We start from the raw sequence: 13606 nt of genomic DNA on the forward strand, positions 1-13606 counted from the left end.
CCCCACCCCCCTCACTCCCCATTAATAGAATGTTCTGATCTCCTTCACTGAGATCAGAAACACAAATACGGTCTCGGACCTTAGTGACTGCAAACTGCTCTTATGTAACCCTGGAATGTTGGAACTGGACCATCTCAACAACTCAAACTGAGGTTAGAGAAAACCTGAATATTTGTCCTCATCAAACAGACAGTCAGTACATAACTCCAAAGTTCAGGATGTCCCTATAATGTCCCGTCCAACAAAAACATTAATGTCACGAGGCTGTGTATTGTGTTGTTTAAATGGTTGTTTAAATGACTCTTGGAAGTATGAAAAACAGGTTTTTGCAAGTGTGTGTGTGTGTGTGTGTGTGGGGGGGGGGGGGGGGTATGTGGGCACCTTGCATAGTAGAGCTCACTGTTGTGTGAATGATTGCATTGCATGATAGGTGAACATAATGTAAGGCTCATTGAGACTCCTGAGAGCAGTATAAGTAAAGTTTTTCTATTAACCCTTCAACACAACTGGTTTCAATGTTTTTTTTCTTTTACTTCTCTTTAGGATTTAGCAACTAGTTTTCCATTTTGTCCTCATTTCTACTCTGTTGCTATTTGTGTAATCAGATTATATTCATTTTGTGGTTCAGTCAGTGAATGTTGTCAATACTAAATAAGTCTATGTGATGATTGTATGCAGTCATATGAAAGTTCACCAGCTTTACTCATTGGAGTCAGTTTATCTGGTAAATCTTTGGTCCGATAATTGTGTTTTAAATTAAAATGACAGATCTAATGTTAACATGAACAATCAAGTGTCCCTTTATATTTTTTACTTATAACTTGGGAGTGAAGTGAAGGTAGTTTTCATACAGCTTGTATATTTACATTCTAGTCTCTGTGGTGTACTATGTTGAGACGGTTTGCACATATGCTCCGACATTTAACAGACATATTAGACAGGATGTTGGAAATGGAGAAGAACGTTTGTAGTGAAGGAGGAAGTGGACACGTAACACGTAACAGTCAAGGGTCAATCTTTTGACCCCCGAGGGAACAAGAGACGACAAAGTAGTAAATCATTTCAGTATTATAAAGAAAGAGAGGCTGATTTTAGTCCTGGCCACCCGTGATAGCGAGGACACATGTAGAGAATATAGACATACAGCGTCAGCGTCGTGTCTGTAATAATGAATGAGCAGGAAACGAATCAAAGGCTGCAGCAGCAGCAAGTCCAACAATCCATACAAATTAAGGTCAGTGAGCTCTTGTAATTGTAAACTAATTGCCTGCAGTGAGATCAAAGCACAGTTCAGTTCATAAATATGTGTCATTCACAGAAATGTTGAAAATACTTTTTTAGAAAATGTTTCTTTCAATATGATAAAATCGCAAAAGCATGTATTTGTCCTCAGTCTTCAGTAACTTTAAGTAGTAGCACTTTCTAATATACATATATATTTATTCTTTTTTTGTAATTTTTTTTGTGGGTCTTTGTTTGGGGGGGGGAGGGGGTTTGCCAATGGGCGCTTTGCAATTTCCTGCCGACAACAATAGTTTGAAGAAAGAGTAACGAGTCCTGACTGGAAATCATGCAGACTTCAACCTCTTTAAGACCAGACCAGCGTTGGCCGGGCAGGAACACACGCTGGAGAGCTGCCCAAAGTAAAACCAGCCCAGAGGATGCCAGAAGCGTGGGAATTCCACCTATCATATTTTTCCAAAGGATTCCAGGCCTGTGACCCAACAGGATGTGTGTGTTTTCAGGAATTCAGCTTTGTGATTCTTACTCTGACTTACACAGAAAAGTGGAAGTGCTTTTACATCCCACTGTTGTTAGTTTGTTTTACTGTTTCCAACTCGCCTCCCAATCATGAAACTGTAATTTGAGGGACACTCGCTGAATAAACATTTACTACGCCGTCAGATGAAGCGGTGGCTAATGTGTAGGTCAGCGTGTTGAGCAGTTGCTCTTCTCCTCCCACACATCCAGAGTCTGCGCTTTAAAGAAGCATTGAACGAAGATGAAGCAGTGACTCAAGCCTCAAACACCTCACAGTAAATACTCCTGGTAACCTTGGTGGCCTTTGCAACTCATTAGACATCATATAGGAATGCAGTGTGGAGGGAAATGTGATATGTAAGCTTGGAGGAGGATTTATGATCGAAGAGAGGTGATGAGCTTGAATCAGGCCTACAACACAGTGATATTTAAAGATAAAGTATATGCACCAGCACATTAATTTATATATACTCTATTACAATTAAGCATACCAGGGTTGTCTATGAATGACGAATTAGACTGCGCTGAAGTCTGAATCTTGATACAATTATATGATATCATTTTGTTCATACTGTGGCACAAGTGCCTTCAGAGCTTAAAATAACATTGCTATATGGAGGGTTGTTTTTCCGTTTTATTCAAATTATGAGGGTTAAATGTGGCCTTTTATTCTGAAAAAATTGTGGCAATCCTCTCACAAACAATGTGACAATGTTTAGCAGGAGGAAATACTTTGTCTTATCATATTGCAGTGGTTACTTGACAGCCATGCTTCAGTTAACTCTTGAACAGTTTTGAACTGCATTTGTTTCTGAAGGGAGCCACCTAGCGGTGAGATAGTTCTTTTTTTTTTTTTCCTTTTTTTTTTTTTTTTTTGAAACAGTTCTTGGGATTTTCTATCAGTTCTTCTATGTGGTCCCATCATGTGGTATTCAATAAGAATTTACAGGGAGGCTGTGTAATAGTAAAAGTGTGCAGGCTTGGCAGGAGTGAAAACATTACCACACACCAGAGGAAGATTTTACTTGCAAAACCTTCTTCTCAGATACACGGAATTGGAAAATAGGACGACAAAAAAGTAAGACAAGAAATCTACTGTAGCTCCAAACAATTGCAATTTATATCTTAACTAACAACCAATCAAATCTTTGTGATTCTTATGACATGAAATAGTATTTAGATTCTGTCTAATATGTGTGTGGACCATTACATGAACACACACACACACACACACACACACACACACACACACACACACACACACACACACACGCACACACACACGCACGCACACATGCACACACGCACACACACACTGGGGTGAGCATGTTTCTCGTCCTCTGTTTTGGGCCTGTAGGAGCTGGGTGCCATGGCTACCGAATACCAAGGGGAGAAAAATCTGTGCGCTGCCTGGCCGAGCTCCATCCTCCTGGCAATCAAGCTCAAACTCATGAATCGCATGACAAAAACAACATTCCTCATCTAAGTGATATAGTCCTTGAGGAATTCCTGTTAAACAGAGGCATTTCTCAGCGTGCATACCTCATTGTATTGAAACCATCTGGTGTAACGTGTGAATGTGAATTCTTCTCCAGATCCAAACATGGGAAGAAAATTACTTTTGTGCACAGTTGGAAGTTTGCATTGCCTCTGTTTCTGAGCCACTGCACATATATCATGTGTATGCATACACTGATTTGCTTCTATGAGGTACCTTTTTATTTGTTTTGGCTTTGCAGCAAATGCAACTAAGTGAAGCTTATCTGGGGTTTTAGGACCACTGTTGAAGGAAATTATGTTTGTTCATCCTTGTGTGGTTTCTGCAGAAGTGTTCATGACCCAAGATCATATCTTCCACAAGCTCGTTCAGATATCTTGTGAGGTCTTGACGAAAAAGAAATGAATAGATAGGACAGATAAGTAAAAGCTTTACAAACATAGAAGCTGGAACATAGTTTATTAAGCGAACTACACCTGCAAGCAGTTGAAATACTGTACATACTGCAATATAAGCTGGACTTGCAGCAGTCTCAAATCTAGTTCCAAACTTTTATGCAAAGTGTCACAACAGGGAATCGCTGCCTTGGTACTCATACTACAAATAAAATGAACACTGTAGCACGGCTATGACCGGTCGATCCAACCCACATATGTCTTTGAATTGGAGAAAGCTGAAGAGGACATAACCTTCTTGGTCCAGATCAAAGAAAGAGATCATCACCTCAGTATTCTTGCTGAGGGCTACCACACTATCAAGTCACCCACAACTGGACAAACCCTGGGTTCACAGAACTGTTGTTTGGTTGTTGTTGTTTTTTTTCGCAATACTATATTCAAGTGATTCCATATTTATCAAATACATTAAGACCAAATGTAAAATAATACACTTGGATCTGTAGATTTGTAGATTTGTTTTGACTGAAATTCCTGGTCGTCGGTCACTCGTAGCATCCCCGGGAGTCAGCAAGGGGCCAGGAAATGTTGGTGAAAGCCCACTGCAAGATGCCATCGATGGAGTTCTGTTGCAATACACAGAGCAGAAAGAATGGAGCAGGATTAATTGTCTGAGTAACGTCCAGTTTTGCACAGACTTCCAAGAACTAGAACTAGTTACATCTTTTTAGCACATTTTAAAGATATAATATAAACAATAGCAAAGCAATGAAAAACAATGTTGATATATTCATACTTCTTAATGTTATATCTGTCTATAATTATATCAGTAAGTTACAAGTATGCTCCTGCCAAAAGCAATATTGTTATTGTTATGTGGTACTTTGTTGCGCATCATTGCCAATGTATGTATCATCACATGTGAACGCACAGGATGAGAAACTTGCTTTTCCAGGGTCATTAAATGGTAAGTGGACTTTGCTTTCAGCTGCGTGATCAGCCCCAGAGGGCTTTACATAGTTCATCACATTCACCCATTCACGCACACACTCACACACCATTGGAGGTTGGAGCCATGCCAGCCACTGTCACTCCAACGGGAGCAGTTTGGGGTTCAAGTCTCTTGCCCAAGGACACTTTGGCACGTAAAAGGCGGTCGTCTCCCAATCCGCTCTACCAACAGAGTAGGTAGAGCGGTAATGTGCCTTCTCACATTAACCCACTTTTAACCGCCGGTGTGCTGTGTTGTTAGTCAATAACAACCACGTTTCATAAACACACACATTATTAAATCCAAAGTGAAAGGAGAACGACTTTTCAGTTTGAGGGATACACCAGTTCCAACATGACAGGCAGAAAAAAAAAAAACCCAGCAAACGACTGTGACTCATCAAGTCTCATCACGTTGTGTTTTGTCCTCAAGGCTGCTTGTCGATATCTCATTCCCCGACAGCCATGTTGTGTCGGTTATACCCGTATCACCTCCACACCTTTGGTATTGACATGTAACTGAGCCTCACTCACGTCTCCCAGGATGGGGTCCAGTTCATCTTTATGGAGGAGGGGCTCAGTGGTGGAGGCAATCTGAATGTGACTGGGTGTGTTTTCGACCTGAAGACATACAGGAGGTGGGACTATGTTAATTACACATGTTGGGGGGGGGGGGGTTTGCATTACTCAGAGCATTCAAGCTCATTATATTTGTGTTGAAAGACACACCTGAAGGCTTTTGGATTCATCCGCTTTCTCTGCGGAGCTGCCCCGGGGCCTGCAGCAGGACAGGCAGACAGATCTCCCTCTGAGGAGCACAAAACGCTGAGTCATTCTCCTTTGTTTTTTGTTTTTTTTGCACAATGCCTATGACAACCGATATCTCTTACCAACACTGGGGAGAATTCTGGAAGAAAAGATTTGCTCTCTATTGCCAAACTACGACTGTGAGTTTCATGCAAACACAAGCCCCAAAATCTACACTTTTAAAAAGTGTCTAAAAAACAGGAACAGTTCAAGTATAAATGCACAAAATAAAAAAGTATAGTAAAACTTGGGGTTGTTCTCATGAGGTCCTCAGTCAGGCTGGACATCATGGCATGCAGTTGTTTGAAGAAAGATGCTGGATAGTCAGGATTGTTTGTGGTTCTTGTCAGGAGCAAATTTTTGGATCAGTAACAACAGTCCATGTTTATTTAGGGTTGTGAATGTGTCACATCGACAAACAGGCTCATGATCATTTACTGAAAGTTCTCTCATGTTACTGTTAGGATGACTAAGTTCATTCAGGTGAAATAAGGTGTTCCTCCTCCAGAAAATGTGGCGAAATAGTACGAATAAAAAAACTTCTCCAGCTAATTGTTGAGCTACAAACAGCCATTGTTCTCATATGGCAAAAGTAGCAACCTCACTGTTGTTCATTTTCGGGTGGATGAAGAGGCAAAGAGTGCTCCTCCAGCTCTTCTTATGGCTTCAGCTTATATTTGACATGCCTCCATTTGTGTAATCATCACTTACAGTACACATCATCACATATCCCCAGATGTATAGGGTCCATTTGCAATCCATTAGACACCAGTAGGAGGATAATGATCAATGTAAGCACACACCCTTAATGCACACTGGTGATCAATACTAACATAAACATCAGCAGACTTCAAGTTCCCAGAAAAGACTGTATGTGCGTTCTAAACGGTGACGCTCAGATCAGGATTGTGGGAGGCTGTGAGCGATGAGCAGTTTGCATCATCTTCGTTGTGAATACAAAAGAACCGGAAGAGGAAATGAGTGTTCGTCTTACTTGGAGAAGTGGCAGTGTACGTGGAACGGCTCCAGACACTGCAGGCAGTGAGTCAGGTCTCCTCCTCCGAGGCGACAAACGCCACACACCTCCCTCACACCCAGCGGCTCTCCGACTGCCTGTACGTCACAGTTTACATAATCAAACAAAAAGTTATTTCAATTCTAGCCGTTGTTGTAAAACATACAAAAGAATAACGCGACTTCGATGGACATAGAAAACAGAAATAAGGCAATAAAAGTGAGAGCATGTGCAGTAGTTTTCACCTGGTGTTGATCACCGGGCACATTCACTGACGTTGTGACGTTTGTGAGCGAGGACGACAGCGAGGTGTAGAACGAGACCTCTGTGATGGAGGTATGGCAACTTGTTCCTTGAGGCTGGAGACAAAGCAGTCAGACTGTAAACAATGGAGCCTCAGGGCAAATACATTTATGCGATGGAACAATATTCTTAAATTTGACAAAAGGCATAAGAGTTAGTGGTAGTTACACAATTAATTGATTAAGATGGTCTGTTTTTACTAGATTTAAAAACATATGGCAGTAACACTTTATGGGTCAAGTACTCGAATATAAAACTATAAGGTTTTCTATTTTTTACAAGGTCGTATAAGGCATAACGGATACAGAATACATTTCTTTTTTGATGAAAACACAGTCATAGGCACTTTGAGAAAGCTTTTTGAAGATATCCGGTGAAAATTTTAGCCTAAATAGAAAAATGTTTCCGTCACTTTTTGGTCTTTTCTATGCTTTCCAGCAGATTTTTACTCCATGTTCATTACATTTTGTTTTGGGTTTTTTTGTCTGTCAATTGTCACAAACATTAAAAAAAGCAAAGGTCCAAATATTCTTTAACAACACTGGAGTGTTGACATTTTCCATGTGACAGTTTTAATTATGACAGCAGAAATAGTAGTTTCTCATTTTTGTAAAATATTTTAGCTAGTCCATCCATCCATCCATCCATCCATCCATCCATCCATCCTCACAAGCTAGGTTTTGGGTTGTGGGAAGAAACCAGAGAGAGCAGGCACTTATAGCTGTAGTTATAGCTGTATCTACACAATCAGGAGTCAACGAGAATATTTTTTTTTGTAATCTAACGTTTGGGCTATACAACATCAAACATCTACTGTGTGAGAATTAAAAACTCAATGCTTTCATGTGGCCTCAATAATGACACAGTGAGCCAATCAGTGTGTGTGTGTGTGTGTGTGTGTGTGTGTGTGTGTGTGTGTGTGTGTGTGTGTGTGTGTGTGTGTGTGTGTGTGTGTGTGTGTGTGTGTGTGTGTGTGTGTGTGTGAGTGAGGCTTTGCGATCACATTTTTCCTTTTAATCTTTGAGAACAAATCATGGTCCAAAGACATAATTATTATACAAAAAAAAACCCAAAACTAATGGTGTAATGGAGGCAAATTAAATATCAAATAAGACTATATATTTCAATTTACCAGATATTTCAAATCTTTTTGTCTGAGGAAAGTAATATTTTACTTCGGGGACTCACTTGTAAAGGGAGCTGTGTTTCCTTGATTTTGACGGCGTGTCCACAGCACCACGCACACTGCCAGGGTCCTCTGCAGAGGGTTGTAGAAAGTTTAGACAAAGCCTTCAACCTTACATTTGATGAAAAAGATAAATATTGATTACAAGCTTGTATTGTTCATCACCTTGGTATGGACATGAGAGGAGGGTCCAGGCAGGTTAAATGAAAGGCTCGGGGACAGCCGTCACAGCAGATCAGCTCGCCTCCATCCTTACACACCGCACACTCATCATCATTATAGTGAATCTAAACACACACACACACACACACACACAGCACATATGAGATTTAAACGCACAGGACAGGTGACTGAGGCTGTTTAGGCTGTTACCGTGCTTGTGTCTGTCTCCCCCTGGTGCTGCAACGTGTCTCCAGTGGACTTTGCTGCATTTGCCTCCTCTGTTAAATCACAGGGGTGAAAATCTTCAGCAGCTTTCATTGAGTTACTAGTTGATCCTGTGAAATTATAAAAAAAATTAAAATGAATCTTAATAAGTTACAAAAGTTAAAATTTAAAAATATAAAAAGATGAAGATGTTGGCTCACCATCTGAGCGGCAGAGTTGTTTGATGTAAACCTTTTCTCTGGCTTCATGGCTGACTGACAGATCCATGGAGGAGATTGACAGAGGCACTCCTCTCTGGATGGACGGTGACACTGCTTGCACACATGAAAAATAATTTTGGTTGGTTTTGCTTGTGTTTTATAAAAAACCTCCCCATTTGTTTTTTTTTTATAGTAGTTGCAATAAATTGTCATTACTTTTTCTATCCTGCTGGACAGACGCTTCAGTCTTCACTCTGTAGAGCTTCATTTTGCCTCCTGTGGCAAAAAAAGCAGGTGTTTTGAGTTACTGGATGCATTTGCACTGATATCTGTAAGAATTAATGCAACGCTTTATTTTTTTAATTGTTTTTAGCACAAAATAATATGAACAATGACCTTTTCCATCACTTGTTGTAGCCTGGTACTGTGAATACTGTGAGTTTGTTGCTCCACTGTCCTTGCTGCTCCTCTTCCTGCTGTGTGAGGTTTTATGACTTCCCAGAGGTTTGCCTTCAGCACCATTTCCTGTTGTAGATCAAAGCACCTTAGAAGAATGTTTCAGACTGATCAGAATGGCCACTTTTGTGTATAAAATGTAGAATAAGTGAGATTTTAGCGTCATTGAATATACATTTTTGTGGCAAAGTTGTTTGCCTTAAATTAACAAAACTGTTTGGGTTTAACCTGCTGGACATCTATGATGCCGCTCGATCCACGGAGAGGCCCTGCACAGGCAAGAGTGCTGATCACTACATCACCATGCAGCCCTGTGCTGTTTATTGATTTCTTTGAATTGAGCATGGCTATTAGTGTATGTTGCAGGCTTGTCTGTATATATGTTAGTCCTGCGATGAGCTGGCCTGTGGACTCTGGTTTCCTACCTCGGGTGCCTTGGAACTCAGGCTGAAGATGACCCTGCAAAAACTAATATGATAATGCTGCTTTTGTACAATAACAGGTGTAACAGTGCATTTCATGTACACTCTCTGTTCTTACCTCATACATTTTGTATATTTGTACATTGATATCTTTGTATTTCTTTTGGCCACATATTTTTCAGTGTAAATGCAATTTACTTTTATTTATACTTTTCAATATTGGGACACTTACAGAGCTGACAAACTTACAGAACTCTAACTCTAATAAAAAATACCCAGAGATTCATAGATCCTGTGCCTGTGCAAAATGGAATAACCCTCTATTCTCCAATCATTGTTTATTTATTGTTCTATATTTATATTTATTCCTATTTTTCTTTCCTTGTAATATTTTATCTGTTATATTTGTAAGTCATATTACATCATGTGAATGCTGAATTTTAATATGTTTATCTTTCACATCTTATACAATCAATATAATTACAATTATTGAATCATATTTTCTTTTTAATATCCACATTTTCTTAAAACAACTTTAGTGTAAGTTTTGATCGCATTCCTTTGCAGCATCAAGGCCTTCATGCTTGTGACAAAAATAGACAGTAAAGATGATTCCTTAATGCACACAATATTCTTTTTTTTTTCACTCAACAGAACAGAAAAAAGAATCTTTTGTGTTTGTGAAATGCAGACTTCAAGTCAATACATCGGCAAACTATGGCCTTATTGGTTTAAGTTAAATATTTCAAGAAGGCAGGAAAACAAATTCAAGAAATGCCTTTAAAAGCAATAGTTTGATGCCCGAACTTCATCCATATTGAAAAAGGTTAGTGCACTTTTATCAACATACTGGTGTGCAGGTTGGCAAGCACCGTGTTTAACTTGGGATAACTATCCAAGTTGTAGTCTTTGGACAAGTAGCTCCAGAAAGCCCGGATGGTGGAGCTGCTCTGCTCCAAAACCCAGGTCAGGAGGGAATACATGGCCTTGTGGATGCCCTCTCTACCCTCCATCTCCAGAGTGCTCTAAAAAAAACAAAAAAACCATCACAGACACAGTATCTCTATCAATAATGCATATCTGAACAGACCGTTTCTACACAGGGTAACTGAAATCTAGCAGAGAGACCGAAGAAATGTGTTTATGTCATCATGGAGAAACATGGAGATTATCAAACATGATAAAGGGCCATTAGAAGTCGGAGGTATGATGAGAAGATAATGTGTGTTAATTGTTACCTTCAGCTGTTGCTCCGCGATGATGTTTTTGTCTGCTAAACCGTAGACGAGAGGGAAAGCATCCACCACTGCCATCGCAATGTCCGTCCTCAGCTCCCTCAGCAGAGAGCGAGGGTTTGATTCCTTAAGCGTCTGCACCCCGGACATGATGCGCTCGGTGTGTACGTGCGATATAAAGTGACCCGAAAAGGGTCTGAGATCACAGCCCAAGTGTTTTCTGATGAGAGAGGTGTGTCCTTCACAGAGAGGGACACATCATACAGGCGGGGGACAAGGTGCATTTTGATAGGGAACGGTTATGACAGTGCTTTTTTTTTTTTCTTTTCTTTTTTTTTAACTCTGATTTTATTCTAATGTTATCTAAAGTAATTGATGGTCTTGGATGTGAACATACAGGATTACACTGTATGAGCGGTATGTACTTCAGCTTCTGGAGGAGTCCATCTTGAAAGTTTGAGTGCAACGATAACATTTTCTCAACCTCTTTAGCATGAAACGTCAAAATATTCATTTATCCATGTATGACATATGTAAAGTTTGAGTGTCCTGAAGTCTGTGTGAATGAAAGTGCAGGTTGTCTCTCAACTGCCCCTGTCCGTGGAGTTCATTTGTACGCTCACAGCAGCAGCTGCCTCCATCCCGGGGATTACCTGCCCTCTCACACCGGGGGGACTCGTCATGTGTCACTCTGACAGTTTGATCACTAAAAGGTTCTTTCCACGTCAACTTCCCCTCACCTTTCTGGTTCTCAGACACTGAGTCACTACGACAAATCAGCACGAGGAAATGTCGATTGACAGTCTTGACTGCATGATTCAGTGACGGCTGCACACCTTTTTTTTCTGATTCGTTTCCTCGTCAATGAAATCTTGTAAAGGTATTTCATTGGATTCTTACATTTAAATCATGGAGCTCCTTTTTCTTGATACTTCTGATGCTTTTAAAAATGGTTAACTGAATCTACTCCCCCTTTATCTGCGTAGCTAAAATGTAACTGTACTTAAAATATCTGACTTTAACTGCACAAAATAAAGATTAGTTCGCAAGCCTCTATTATAAATTTACTAAGGCTGTTACAATTATTGCAGTTTCAGTTTCTTAATTGTTTCATAATCACAGAGTCGACCATTTTATTTTGTGTAAGTGTTATCCAAAGCTGTTATAATTTCACTAAACTTCTGTTTGTTGTTTGAGAAGTGTCTTATTAATCCTGAACTCACGACTGACACAAACTGTAAGTAAACATAGCATGGGCTTCTCATCCAGTTCCTTTAATGCTATAAGCAGCTCTAAATAACAAACCGTCAGTCATTAGACGGATCCACACATGAAAACTAACCCTGGATTTACTTTTCTAAGTAACTACTTGTTTTTATTCACAGTCTCTGGTCAAATGACTCCACAACCTTGAATAATAGAAATGAAATAGGTCTTGTGGTTTTTTAGTAATTTGTACAATGCTGATGTGTTTGTGTCAGATGCAGATTTGCAAATCTTTATTATCGATTTTGGAAAAAGATGAATAATGTTTTTCAACAATACATCTAACAATTGTCTCAACGTTGTTATTGCTACTTCCGTCGCACAAAGGATGAATGATGTGGTGTTTACAGGGTCTACGTCGGTGTAAAATCCATTTTTCTCAGACATTTAAACAAAACAAAAAATAGAAAGCAAGTTGATTTTCTTGTGTCCACTATGGTCTATTCATCATCTGTTAATCTCATGTATGTTAAAGACTGATCTTTCCAACATAATAACAAATAAGTATCTAGTATCAGCACGGCAACCAAGCATAGATATACGTATTTCTATGTTGCCATTCAGTCAGAACTGAAATAAAACCCCAAATGAACTCAAGTAGAGCGACCATTCTGCTATCAGGTAAGTGTTGATGGTTCAGAGAGTGAAGCCCTTTAATCTGTAATTTATTAATCATTAAACATTATTACATTATTCATACTCGTGAACAAGGACCACTTCTACAGAGGGACGTTCACAACATACATATTACATTATTATATACAGTGCAGTGCATTACAGTGGGTCGTTATATGTGTATTACCGGGATGGAGGGATGGGGAGACTGGAAGGAGCGAGGGACAGAGGAGGAGAAGGAAAAGGAGAGGATTTTTGGAAAGGAGGAATGGGGAGTGGTGATCGTAAGTTGTCTTTTTTATTACTTCTTTTTTTTTTTTTTTCCTTTAAACCACAGTACAGTTTGTTCTATAAAAGTTAAACTCATAGAGAGATAGAGTGCCACATTTTCACAGCTACTGTTAGGTGATCCTACTGGAAGTCGACTCTTGTGGAAATATCAAATGAGATACGTCTTGTCATGAGATGCTATAGAGAGAGAGAGAGAGAGAGAGAGAGAGAGAGAGATGCTATAAAACATTCTAAGATAGTTGACCTCCGTCCAGAGCGTGGAGACCCTGGAGGGCAGGTCAAAGGTCAAAGATCAGATCAGCGTGCATGCGTGCTGCAGACATTCAGACATGTTCAGCCATCGAGAAGAATGGCCGACCCCTTCCCTCCCCACTGCTTCTCCTTCTGTGTTTAGGCATCATTTTTGGTGCTTTCCCTTTTTATATATAAAAAATACAAAACATAACAGCGAAAAGAACTTCGGTGGTTGTCCCAGTTTTCTCCCTTTTTTCATATTTCCCAAACAGTTTTTTTTTTTGTTTATTTTTCTTTGCGACATTTGTTATATTTTCCTTGTTGTTTTTTTTGTTCTTCCCTTTTCACCTCCGGTCACTTACATATTGACAAAGTATACAATATTTTACAACTGAACAAGACTGAAAGATAACATTTGATTTGTCCAATCAGATACAAGGCCCAGATCCTATATCCAATTAGAGAAGTCAACTGGAAGCTAACCAGTAGTAAAGCAACACAACAAGCCTATGGTGTGAAGGGAGCTGTCCATTCGCAGCTCTGCA

At 39.7% G+C, this 13606-nt stretch overlaps 1 protein-coding gene across 1 annotated transcript; it reads right to left on the reverse strand.

Moving 5' to 3' along the window:
• Positions 1–4199: 4199 nt before the first annotated feature.
• On the reverse strand, positions 4200–10805 carry aire (autoimmune regulator; the record flags this gene model as incomplete). The annotated part of the gene is made up of 10 exons (XM_080503599.1): positions 4200–4280; positions 5179–5265; positions 5374–5452; positions 6446–6564; positions 6712–6825; positions 7958–8027; positions 8121–8242; positions 8328–8395; positions 10271–10445; positions 10659–10805. 10 exons carry the CDS (start codon positions 10803–10805, stop codon positions 4200–4202), a joined length of 1062 nt encoding a protein of 353 aa, XP_080359725.1.
• Positions 10806–13606: the final 2801 nt, after the last annotated feature.

Source organism: Blennius ocellaris, assembly GCF_963422515.1.
Source record: "Blennius ocellaris genome assembly, chromosome: 10".
NCBI lineage: Eukaryota > Metazoa > Chordata > Actinopteri > Blenniiformes > Blenniidae > Blennius > Blennius ocellaris.